The 12,701-nt window shown below is 34.4% G+C and overlaps 2 protein-coding genes across 2 annotated transcripts; one reads left to right on the top strand and one right to left on the bottom strand.

Moving 5' to 3' along the window:
* Positions 1-2,967: 2,967 nt before the first annotated feature.
* Positions 2,968-4,698, bottom strand: LOC120633801 (peroxisomal biogenesis factor 3). Its single transcript, XM_039904156.1, has 2 exons — positions 4,624-4,698; positions 2,968-4,520 (listed from the first exon to the last, which is right to left on the bottom strand). The coding sequence occupies exon 2, from the start codon at positions 4,301-4,303 to the stop codon at positions 3,191-3,193; it is 1,113 nt and encodes a 370-aa protein (XP_039760090.1). The 5' UTR covers positions 4,304-4,520; positions 4,624-4,698; the 3' UTR covers positions 2,968-3,190.
* A 1,765-nt stretch (positions 4,699-6,463) lies between these two features.
* On the top strand, positions 6,464-7,344 carry LOC120633904 (proteasome assembly chaperone 2). Its single transcript, XM_039904298.1, has one exon. It carries the CDS (start codon positions 6,549-6,551, stop codon positions 7,290-7,292), a length of 744 nt encoding a protein of 247 aa, XP_039760232.1. The 5' UTR covers positions 6,464-6,548; the 3' UTR covers positions 7,293-7,344.
* The last annotated feature ends 5,357 nt before the right edge of the window (positions 7,345-12,701 follow it).

Below are 12,701 nucleotides of genomic sequence, written 5' to 3'. Positions count from 1 at the left end.
CGTGTTTAACGCGTTGAACCGATGGCTGCATTCTATTAAAACATACTTCCAAGGGATATTTAGTGATTTAGTGCGTTACGGCGCAAGGGGATCAGTAGCTTATTTTTTTTTTACAAGTTAGCCCTTGACTGCAATCTTAAATGGTATCGTTCTAACCTGTTAGGGGATATGTACTCAACCCCTAAACGTTTTCTACGCGAAATCGTACCGGAACTCGAAATCGCTTTGCGGCACCTCTGTCGGTAGGATGGTAATTAACGGACCAGGGGCTCCCACTTCAAACCATAGCGCGCTCACCGCTGCGCCAGGGAGGGAATTTTTCACTTAACAATTATTCATTGTAAAGTCAACATCTCCTGAGGATGCTTAGGTTTCGGAGTGAAACGTGCGTAGAGGGAACATTGCCGAAGATCTGTTTGGTGTGGAGTATAAGGATTGAAGAAGTTATAAATTACACCATACAGATTCTCGTGCTTTTCGCGGAGTATAGAAATTTAAGCTTAATTTTCATAAAGTACACAATATACTTACCCAACATTTTAACAATATTATTGTAGGTAACAATTACCATGAAGACGTTTCCGGGTTTTTCTTCATATCATTTTTATTAAATAGTTATGAGCTGTTCACGTGGTTTCAACTTCGTGACCTTATTTATCATCCTAAGCTATACATATATTAAGGCTGAAGTGTTTGTTTATTTGTTTGAACATACTATTTAGTACCTAAGTCCCAAATGAAAAAAGAATGAAACAAAATGTCCTAAAAGAATTAACGGTTTAGTTATGTATATTATAAGCATTATGTACCTACCTATATTATTCATAAATATATTCATCAGTCCCATAACACAAGCTACGCTTACTATACATTTGTAGTATATTTATTTATTTATTTATAAGCTGTGGTTTTCATTCGTGAGATAGGAGCTATACGGGAGGAGAAGCAGTCATGTGATAGGAATTTCCATTCTTTCCCGTCGCAAATCCGTAAAGGTAATACGGTTAACTACAAGGTTTAACAGTTTTAATAATATATATCTATATTAATATGACCTACTAGCGGACTCTCGCGACTTCGTCCGCGTATGAGTCAATCGAAAAGCTAGAATAGATGCTAACATCATAATCATCGTGGCTAGCTATGTACCTACCTACCTACTATTATTTTACGTGGTATACTGATTTGTCATTGTTTTAGTTGATACATATATACATGCATCCTCACAAACTTTCGCATTTATAATATTAGTAGGATGGTACGCATGCATTCGATCGTTGTTATTTGTGAAGAGTTATGTCCTTTATGTCTGACTATATTTAACAGATCCTTGTTAATATAAGACAATACATGCTTGATAGTATTCACTTTTTAAAAAAGAATTATTTAAATCGGTTCAAATTTGACGGAGCTATGAAGTAAAATTCATAAAAAATTTCATAGCATTTCCCGAAGAAAACTTATTGTTTATCGGGATAAAAAGTATCCTATATGTTGGCCCGGAGTATCAGCTACCACTATGTATATAAAATTTTGTTTAAATCCGTTCAGTAGTAATATTTGTCTGTCTTCCGGGCTTCCGTTCACGTGATGCCCGGACAGACAAAAATTAAATAAAAATCTGTTTTAGACTCAGTATCGATTATAGAGCATCCCTCGTTAAAGATTAAATGTATAGCAATTAATATATTTAATCTTCCAGTTACAGTTTTATTATAAGTTTAGATTATTAATCTTTAATCTGCGTCTTGCGGTATCACATCACAAAACTTCCTCGTTGGTCTACTCGTCAGCATGTTAATTTCCAGGTCAGGTCAAGATATGTTCGTTATTACCAACCCGGTGTTAGAAAACTGGTTGTATCCAACCCCGTGCCTTGGATTTACTTTATTAAAATCATAACAAACATGCTTATAAAGTAGGCCTATTGAAATAAATGAATTTTGAATGTTAAAGTCCACCAACCCACATTGGGGCAGTGTGGTATAAGCTCTAAAACCAACTTATGCGATAGGAGGTAAACGAACAGCAAAATGATGGAAAAGTATAGACCATATTCAAACCTCCAGTAATAGTTAAGATTCCAGAGATAATAGGAAACTAAGATAGTTTCTCGCAAACCACAATAATCCGAACTAGATTATAGCACAAATTTACTTTCATTTACTATAGATAATGATAGCTATAATTTATGTCTTATATTTTCTTAAGAACCTTATTAAAGGAATGTGAGATCATTCTGACTTTCTATTCGAAACCCCTATTCCACACTTTTTATTCTATATGAATAAGTAGTAGGAATTAAGTGTAATATCTTTATTTTTATCTTAACATATAATAATATAAGGGACTGATTATCTGGATTAATCATTCTTAACTGGATAACCACTCAAACATTTGCTTTGCATAATTATGATTTAAGATATATTTTAATGTTTTTGTTTAAATTCGTATTTTTGATTATGATTAGTACGCAGATATAATATTAAGAAATTGCTGGATACACGGGTAAACCTAGACAAGTAATTATCGGATTGCGCAAAGTCGTATTTTTGCTCAATATATATAAGTAGTTCAACCTGGGATGTAGGCTTTGCTGGCGATATGTTCAAAGGCCCAATATTCAATAAACGGATCAAACTACAATAGTTTGATCCCTCCGTTGATCCGAGGGCTAGAATCTGAATCGAAATCTGTAACAATATTGGTCAGTCCACACTGGAGATGGCAGAGCAGAGCAGAGCATTGTTCTACCTTACACAATGTAAATTCATACTTAAGTAAGGGCAACATAATACAGAATGTAATGTTTAAAGATTAATCCTAAGCCCTTAAAATGCAATATCCTTAGCATTGGAATCTATATTTTGTTACCAATATGTTTGAATTTACATGGAGTATAAATAAATACTCTCTATCCTACCAAGTGCATGCATCTTTATAACTATGTTAATAAAATCACTTTTATACTTGTCCCATAATATAATGTACATCTTATGCAATATATCAGTACAACAAAAATACCAAACCCGATAGGTTTATGAATAGTTCCAAAGTTCAATTACATAATAATAATATTTAAATTCCTTATTCTAACAATTTAAGATGTTTAGTCTCAGAAATAGTTTCCAGGCATATTTCAGTAAGTTCTTTCAAAATAAAATAGTCCTAAATTACACCCATTTATTTTTTAAACATTACTGAACACTTCATACACATTGGCTCCAAGGATTTTTAGCTTCTCATTTAATGTTAAGTTATGTGTTATTAAATCTGGAATGTTATTGGAAATATTTTTTGTTATCAGTTCATTAACAACTGGCAATAGTTTCACAAAATGCATCTCAACTTTGTTAACATCCACAAATGGATCTGCGTTGCCTGCCAATTTCAATGCTCCATTTGTGACAATATGATCCTCCAGTACTTCAAGATGATTCTTCTTAGTTGGTACCCATTTTGAAGCAAATAAAGTAGCAACTTCGTCAACTACTTTAGAGAAATTGCTGCTTACTGCTGACATAGTTACTGATGTGACCTCATCACTCTCTAAAATATCCATTGTCTCTTTAACAATTGTCTCAAATTTAGCTTCATTAATTTCAGTATGATCAACCAAGTAGTGAACCATCTTCTTAACTGGGTCTCCATTATTTGTGTCTGTGCACAGAATAGTTTGTATGGACCAAAACACCTGTTCAATTTCTTGCAGAGTGATTTTCTTTTTCAAGGATATAGGTTCAACAACTCTTTTTACAGCTTTTTCAATTTGTCTCACTAAGTCTTCTACACCTGGACCAACAAAGTGATGACACAGTGACAAGTATTTAGCTTGTAAATCACTATCAATAAGTGGTTCATCTTCATGCATAGAATCCCTATACAAATATCCACCAATAATATTCAATTGTACTCTCAATGTGACATTTAGGATAGATAATGCATACACTAAGACACAAATTCTGGTAAATATCATAATCTTCATCTGTTCCCATAAAGCAAGTTTATTGTCTGATTTATCTTGCAACTTCTGAACTATTTCTTCTGTATTTAGAATGCCCAAGATACTCTCTGAGACAATTTTTGAAAGTGTTAGTATAGTTTGATTACAGGTTCGCTCTGTGCTTTCAAAGTGCTGCTTCTTGCGGGTCATATCGAAGAACTTCTTTGCTTCCTTTTCTTGCCATTCTCTGAGCCTTTTTTGAGCATAACTCATAAGCAAGTAAAGAGATCCAAATACTGCACCTGTCACTATAAACTTTCTCTTGTGACGTTGTAAGAAGTTTCTAATGCTGGAGAACATTTTGAATTTGTATAAATTTGTTCTATTATTCAAACTCTAGTGGTGCATCAGATCTGTATTTTGTTGTGTTCATGAGACGTTTTGTGATGAATGTGGTGGAGTCTATAAATCTTTCAACACAGTTCATAATGCATACTTCAGTCTTGGAGTCAAGACGAATTGAAGGCCGGTTCATACAAATTTCCCAGCATGTATCTGTCAGTCCGTGAACAAGAACCTGTAATGTTATATAAACTTATTAAAACACTTGCAAGTAATTTAATGCACCAGCTTTTTATTATTCATACTAATATTATAAATATGCAAGTATTGTTTATTACCTATATTTGGCTCAACTGTTGGATGGCAACATCCTGGGGATGGTCAATCTATACCACCTGGTATAGATTGACCATTTACCTAAATAAGGAGTTTTTAAAAACTAAATGCAAACACAGACATAGAAAACAGCTAGTTATTATTTAAAATGGGCTAAGCAGCTTATGCTGATGCACCTTCATTATTTCTAGTGTTTTTATACTTCTGGTTCTTTGTCAAATATAACGTTCAATGAGAAACTGCTACTAAGAAGATTAATGTATATTCTAAACATTTTTGTGCCTAAGTGATAAAAAGATGAAAGTAGCATCATCAGAAAACTGATTTATATGCAATGAATATACTTTAATAGTTAGCATTTTTGGCAGTCTACAACCTGAGTTACAGAAGATTAAATATCAGTGAGCTTATCTGACAACCTGCAAAGATAACATGTAATAATTAAAGCCTTGAATGTTTGTTCCTAATATATTTTGCCTATGTTACTTATATTTTGTTATTATTTCCAATCTTATGTCATATAACATTACATAAAAGGTTCTTTATTAATGATCTTCACGATTTTGTATATTTTTTAACTTCTAGATAGTAAATTATAGGCTTTCTATTTGACATGTGATAAATAAACACAATTGTAAGTGTATTTTAGCTTATTAACACCAGGAAAAGTTTCATTCTCATATTTTATGCTTGATAAATTATGGAAAAAAGGGGCAAAGGTCGAAAAATACATTTAATACAGTCGTACTAATCATTTATTTCGGAGTCACCTGAAGACTGCAATCGCAACAAACGAGGAAAACTATGGTTATACTTAACGATACGTTCAATTACATACCTAAATAATGGAATTACAATAAAATATAGTCACCTGAAATCTTTGTTTCTGTGTCTCTGAGAGAATGAAGTTTTGTAGTTGGGGGTCCACACGCTCTGTGTCACTCATAATCAGTCAAAGAATATAATGATTATAAGTTTCCTCTTGTTCTATTAATAATTATAATATTGAGGAAAATAATCGAATTGAATTGAATTATTAACGCCACCACACCGCATTTGATAGAACGAAAAAAAGCAATGTCAGTGTCATTTTGGCCCACTGTCAAACTAGAATTTTTGACATATTGCCTTCAATTTAATTATAGCTACCATTTTCCTATGATGGGTTCTAACGGGTCCCAGAGTATTCCAGTAATAATGATGAAATACTTTGATCACATAATTTTACTCTCGAGATCATCACTTTTAGGGTAATAACTTACCTTAAACATTAACACCAAAAAACCTTAAACATTAACACCAAAAAGGATAAAACAACTGTATGACTTTAAAAGTCTGGAAGGCAAAGCAGTATAAAATATATGAAATTGGCATGCTCATGACCGTGACGTAGGGATGCGATAAGTAGATACCTACCAAAAGTATCGATATAAATCTGACCACTGACCCCGATTATTACAACCGTTTCAGTTTGTTTTTGTCTCCAATTGACTGACGCCATTTTTGCGCTGTAAGTATTAAAAGCGGGATATCAAGATATATCTCTTATATATACTCCTTAGTGGGATTTTTAATAATCGGGCAAACGATAACAAAAAGATTTTTCAAATAAGGATAATAGTAGCGTTCAAACAAACCAAAATTTCAGCTCTATTATTAATATAGATATATAGATTTGATATATTTTCGTATTATAATAGTTTAATTTTTTATATCTATTTCTAAATTATTTATTTGTACATCGATTTTATTTATATTTATCGAAAAGATAGATATCGCAAAAAATATCGATATTATTTTTGTTTGTTATTTTACCAAAAAAAAAAAAATAGTGAATTGACATTTGATAAATTGACAAAATTTATTTGAAATATAAACGGTGTTGGTTTAATTAATTAAAATCTTATAAAATATAAATTACTTGAACATGGATAAAAACAATATTTGGAAGTTTTTTGACGATAGTTGTGTAGCGGGATACACGTTAATAGTTCCGAGCGTTGCCGTGGGAAATGTGGGGCAGCTTACTTGTGACTTGCTAATTTCATCGCTGAAAATGGTTAAAACTGCGTCGATTTATAGCCCGGCACAGATTCCTGTTATAGGATACGATCCGTACGATCTTAAGTCCAGTAGTCTTTCGACGGCTTGCGAAGTTTACAAGTGTGATTCTCGAAAAATATTGGTTCTACAGTTAAGAGCCCCTCTTGTTCATAAATATGCGAATGGTTTCCTGAAAAACTTAGTTAGCACATTTAAAGAGAAGCAAATTAAGGATGTTATTATATTAACTAGTAGCTTTGCTCACGAGAAGAAGCATATTTTGAGCTCACCTTTTAGATTTGTTGCAAGCGAAGGAAACCCCCATGCTGAGAATTTAAGGAAAGCGAAACTAGTAGCACATGAGGAAAATACTGGTGAAGTAAAGGTATTTGGAGGAGGTTTTGCAAGTCTTCTATACAAGATATGTTTAGATGAAATTGTGCCTAGTATGATTTTATATAAATATTGTTCAGAGGGTGACAATATACCCGATGCTTATGACATGGTTCACAATTTGGCAAATTTGATTCAAATATTTTCAGAAGATAAAGACTTACTTTCGCAGTTAAAACAGCCTGTTTCCTGGACATTGCTCTTTGGCCGACCACCACCTCAAGATATTTATTAACATTTTTTTCTTAAACTTTTTGATAACTTTATAAAAATATAAATTTGTTGGTAATTAATCTTTTGTTTTTTTTTATTCAGAGTTTGTTTATTTTGCCCGTTGGATCTTTTATACAGTTGTCACTACCCCTCCTGTATTTACAGGTGTTGCACAATGCTACTAACGGAATATATCAGAGAATGGGCAACAGCTTCCTCTGGGGTACTGCTACCATCTAATGCCATCAATCCATCTGCCCATTATTTATTTATTTATGGATATGATATTTTTTTTCCATTACATGTTATGACATGTTATACCTTGACCGCAGTCTCACCTGGTGGTAAGTGATGATGCATTCTAAGATGGTAGCGGGCTAACCTGTTAGGGAGTGTGGTACTGCACCACACTGGAACACTAAGTTAGCGACACGTCTTTGTCGGTAGGGTGGTAACTAGCCACAGCCAAAGCCTCTTACCAGACTAGACCAGAGAAAATTCAAAAATTATAAATTCCCTAATTGCTCCTGCTGGGTCGTCAATATTATAAGTATACATTTATATTATTTATAAAAGTATCCATCTGTTATCTTAGTGCCCATAACACAAGCTACGCCTACTTTGGGGCTAGATGGCGTTGTGCAAATGATTATGTATGATGGTGACAAAACTACTATCTTTATACATGACCTCTCTTTGGATTAATAGCAAGCAACATAACGGCTTGGATTTTAGGTTATATATTATTTTTTATCTGTTCAGGAATTTTCATAAGGTAACTTTTTCAGTAGATTTAGGAATTGAACTTTTTAGACTGGGTACTGTCTAAAAAGTTTGATTCCTAAATAGGCGTCTATTCTGGTTTTAATCATGTAGTATCGTAGAAATCATTAAAGCTCACCAAACCTCATGCAGCTTCGAGGGTCTTAGCCTTGAATTCTGCGCGAGAGGTTATATACTATTGCTGGCTGAGGAAGAAGATTGACAAAACTGCTAAAGCTATACAAGCAAATTTCCTTATATAAATTTCCATAATATATGTACATATTATATGGGTAGGTATACTATAAATGAGGTCACAAAGCCTGCGCCCTCAATGCACCGTAATAAAATTTTACTTTACGAGCGGACAGCGGCCCTAACATCGACAATTTCGTGGTATAGTCGATTTTCACTCATTTTATTAAAACCGTCTACATAATGATACGCTATATGATTATATACTGAAAAAAGTATGAATAGGTACTGACTTTTTAAAACCGTTTAAAAAAAAAAAAGCGTTTTTTTTTTGTTTTTAATGCAAACATAATATTGTGCCTTGCAGCTATTTACTATGGATCGTTACCTAATGATAACCGTTTCATGAATAGATAATTTCAAACGAAGAGCACTTTTTAGATGTGTCTTTGTACGTCGAAAAATCCTTCCCTTACTTAAAAGGTTACCTGCTTCAATTGCTTCGGTAGCGCGGCGGTCCGCCACGAGTTTATCAAAGTAGAATCGTACGCATCTGTACCTACAGGCGACAAGGGAGTGTCAATGAATCCTGCAACATCCCCTTGAACCAAGTTGCAGATAGAAGAACAAGAGTGCGGTGTCCATTGGCGTGCTCAATATTTGCCCTCGCTCGCTTTCGTTCGTTCGGTGTTTTGGCCCTATAATGTAACAAAATAACAGTGAACCCTCATCAAATTTTATTTCAAGAATAAGAATGGTCCTACGTTTTGCTTTAACAGCCTATAACTGTCTGCTTTTTTTTTATTATTCCATTACATGTAATTCCTTGATTGCATGGCAAGTAATGAAGCAGTCTAAGATAATAGCGAGCTAAACTATTACTGATCTGTTTCTACGTGTTCTATCGTGCCGGAACGTCAAATCAACAGGAGGTTAGATAAAAATGACTTGGGTAGGTAATACTTGTTATTTGCTAATACTTACCTGACATTAGTATTAGTTGGCTTCTATTCAGTCAGGTAAATACAGTTGCCCCGGCTAAGTTTGTTGCGGACTCTTCTTGGACCAGTCCACGATTGGAACCCTCCTAGCTTTAGTTTATAGTTGATGAAATATTTAGTTATCACCATCACCTAACACAAATGATAACATATTATAAATATGAACGTTTCATAAGTGCCTGTGATAGGTCTATATGAGTAAAACATTTTTGAGTTGCTGTCTGTTAGTATTGATAATTCATGAATGACGTCACTTTCGCGCTTTAAGACTTACTCTGTAAAAAAATTATTAAATATGTTACCATTCTGGTAATATGAGTGTCCTAAAACCAAAAATGGTATGTAATACTTGAATGACTAAAAACACTTTATCACAAGTCCCAGAGACACGTTTGGTAGGTACTTTAATTGGGGACTATAATTAAGCCGCCATTTTGTTTCATAGTAATAGTAATAATTGATGAAACGAACAGATGGCCCACCTAATGGTAAGTAAGTGGAACCTTCTCCTATAAACACTTTTCAGTGCATGCAAGGAACACGTTTGCCTGCAACGTGCCGCCCTGTGTGTAACAGCCTGAAGCGTTGGCGTTTAGGCTCATGTGCCTTTAATAACAGCGGCAACCACGCCCTACAGACCAGAACACAGCATTACCAGTTACCACAATGCTGCTTTTCGGCAGAAATAAGCATGGCCGTAGGATTTCTCCGGACGAGCTCTGCTACTAAAAGGTCTAATACCTACTAATTTATTAACTATTCATAAATGCGGTCAGTATTGTAACTGCATAAACAATTTGCGGTTCAACTAGTGTGATAAGTAATATAATTATTAAAGTGAATCTTTGGAAGTATATAATTTATTAGAGCTTTAGCTGTTACGCTAGTAGGGCAACGCAAGTGTTATAAATTGCCTGTTATCGTCCAGGCAATAACTCTTTTATGGTGGCATAAAAACGAACGTTTTATAAAGTATAAAGACATTTCTATCTAGGTATCTAACATAAACCACCGGATGACTTCAGAGTTGGCGAACTAGAAAAAATAGAGCATTTGTTTGCTTTTTTTTAAGAAGTATATAATTTAGTTGTTCGACCAGGACTAGATTATAGGCGCAGAATTGAGGTTGCCTATTGGCTATGTCCAAGTGAACCAACTTGTACAAAGGGTACCTGAATGGTATTTTTTTTCTTATTAAAGTGTAAAGCAGATAGTTGCAATGAATCAATGGTGTGCCTAAAGAATATTTAAAAAAAGAACCTTAAGTAAGTTTTTTTTAAAAAGTTTACCAATTTTTATCATAATTAGGTAATTGTAATTGTACGTTTTTTTTCTTTCTTTCAATTGTGTTTTTTTATTGATTTGTCTTTGGTGTACAATAAAGTGTATTTCATTTGATAATACTTGCAGATACTCTTCCAAGAGTAGCGTTATAAAATGGGGACCGCAAGAGTGCGAATGCTGAGTTGATGGCAACTTTTCACAGTGGATAGCTAAATTTGTTGTCGACTGAGATGAAGAATAGCCCTGCGGAACATCGTTATCATTCTGGTAATCTATTTTGTTACCTTGCGACTTCAATATTCGTACAATTGCATGTAAGGTAAACAAACAGTTTCGAAATTTCATGCTTCATGTCACTACTTGCAATAATGACTCGTTGAAAAAAAAAATCTGTTTATTTGCAAAAGAAATCTAATCTAAATAAATAAAAACTTTCTTTAATTATCTCATTATAATATTTAGTATTCATCATGGTCATCATGTCAATGGACGTCGACTTCTGGACAACCCATGTCCAGAAGTCGACGTCCATTTTGTAAGGACACACAAGAACAAAACAGAAATAAATAAAACAGAACAAAGGTAGGACAAGTAATTTAAATTTGTTTTACAAAGGCGGCCTTATCACCTATAGTGATTTCTTTCAGTCGTGCCGCTTGGGTCCAGCGGCTCTCTGCTACCCGTTGTCATCTGTCCACCTTGACATGGGTTTAAGAACGCTGCGTTTACCGGTTGGAGGTCGCCATTCCAGCACCTTGAGATACCAATGTCCATCGGTTCTTCGAGCTATGAGCCTCGTCAATCGCTTATTTGGTTTCGCGACTCGTTGAGTTTCAGTAACTCTGGTTGGGGTTCTACAGATCTTAGTATTTCGTTTTGATTACGTATTCCTAAATACTGAGTGACTCTGAGCCTTAATTGACCAAGTTTCGGACCCATAAGTCATCACTGGCAACGCTGGAGGAAAAGATGTCACAGGCATTTGCCAAAAGCAATCAACTTTAAAGAAATAAAATGCTTTTTTAAATTTTATTGTTTTATTATATAGCTGTAAACTTGTGTAGTAACCTGTTTGAGAACTACCTATTTATATCTCTGTGTCCATTAGGTAGGTGTAATTGGTAGACAAGCATAATCCTATTTCGGAGTGCCTCAATTCCCTGCATGTTAATATTCAGGCAGTGTGATCCGATTTGTGTCGCTGGTACCCAGAATGCCCGCACTGATTAATATTTCGTCCACGATCACGACTCTGGGTTACAAGTACCTACCAATATAATGTAACTGAAATATTACCGATTACAGAGGGATTAGCCCTAATTTATTAGGCATAAATTAGGGCTAATTTCGGGTTCGTCTCTACATACACGGTATATTCTAAATAACTATTTAAGGTAGGTCTAGGAAGAAGAAGAAGAAGGGCTATAACTTAGATTTAATCAAGCTGGGCTCTCGGTGCAACCGTAATGAACAAATCTGTAATAACGCGTGATTTCAGTAAAAAAAAAATACGTGTAGAGACTTACTTACCGCGGGCAAAAACTGGGGAGCGCAGTTAGTAAATAAATAAAATAATTAACGTAAATTCATACTTTCATCAACTACAAGACACGGGTCTCATAACACAATGAGAAGGGGTTGAGGCCGTAGTCCACCACGCTGGCTCAGTGCGGTTTGTTGGACTCCACACACTTTTGAGAATATTATGGAGAACTATCAGGTATGTAGGTTTCCTCACGATGTTTACTCCACCGTTGAAGCAAGTGATATTTTAATTGCTTAATAACGTAACACAGAAAAGTTAGAGGTGCGTGCTAGGATTCCAACTCGGCCACCCGAAAGTGAAGTCGAAGTCCTACCCACTGCGCTATCATAGCTTCCTTTTATTAATACTTTATTGCACGCAAAACATGAAAGAAAACAGATAAACACAAGAACACAAACAATTTTAGGCATGCAAAGACATTAGCAATATATGAAGCATTTTTCATAATTTTATATAGTGTAGAAAGTTTAGATTTCAAGAACAAATTCTAGAAATTAAACATTATCAGTCTTTGCTTTTTCTTTGACACAGATATCTTATACCAGTATCTTATAGTAACGACCGTTTTAACAAGTTTGTAAGCTGATATCCTTAGTGCTAGACTGTGAAAAAGCAGATAATGTAATAAGATTGAAAAAATGGT

Source organism: Pararge aegeria, chromosome 22 (assembly GCF_905163445.1).
Source record: "Pararge aegeria chromosome 22, ilParAegt1.1, whole genome shotgun sequence".
In the NCBI taxonomy this organism is placed as follows: domain Eukaryota; kingdom Metazoa; phylum Arthropoda; class Insecta; order Lepidoptera; family Nymphalidae; genus Pararge; species Pararge aegeria.
The sequence above is the reverse complement of the archived record's forward strand: the minus strand, read 5'-3'. Positions and strand labels throughout refer to the sequence as shown.

What these genes read in the sequence shown, in the direction of transcription:
- LOC120633801 (XM_039904156.1), bottom strand. Translation starts at nt 4,303, where the DNA reads ATGTTCTCCAGCATTAGAAACTTCTTACAACGTCACAAGAGAAAGTTT.
- LOC120633904 (XM_039904298.1), top strand. Translation starts at nt 6,549, where the DNA reads ATGGATAAAAACAATATTTGGAAGTTTTTTGACGATAGTTGTGTAGCG.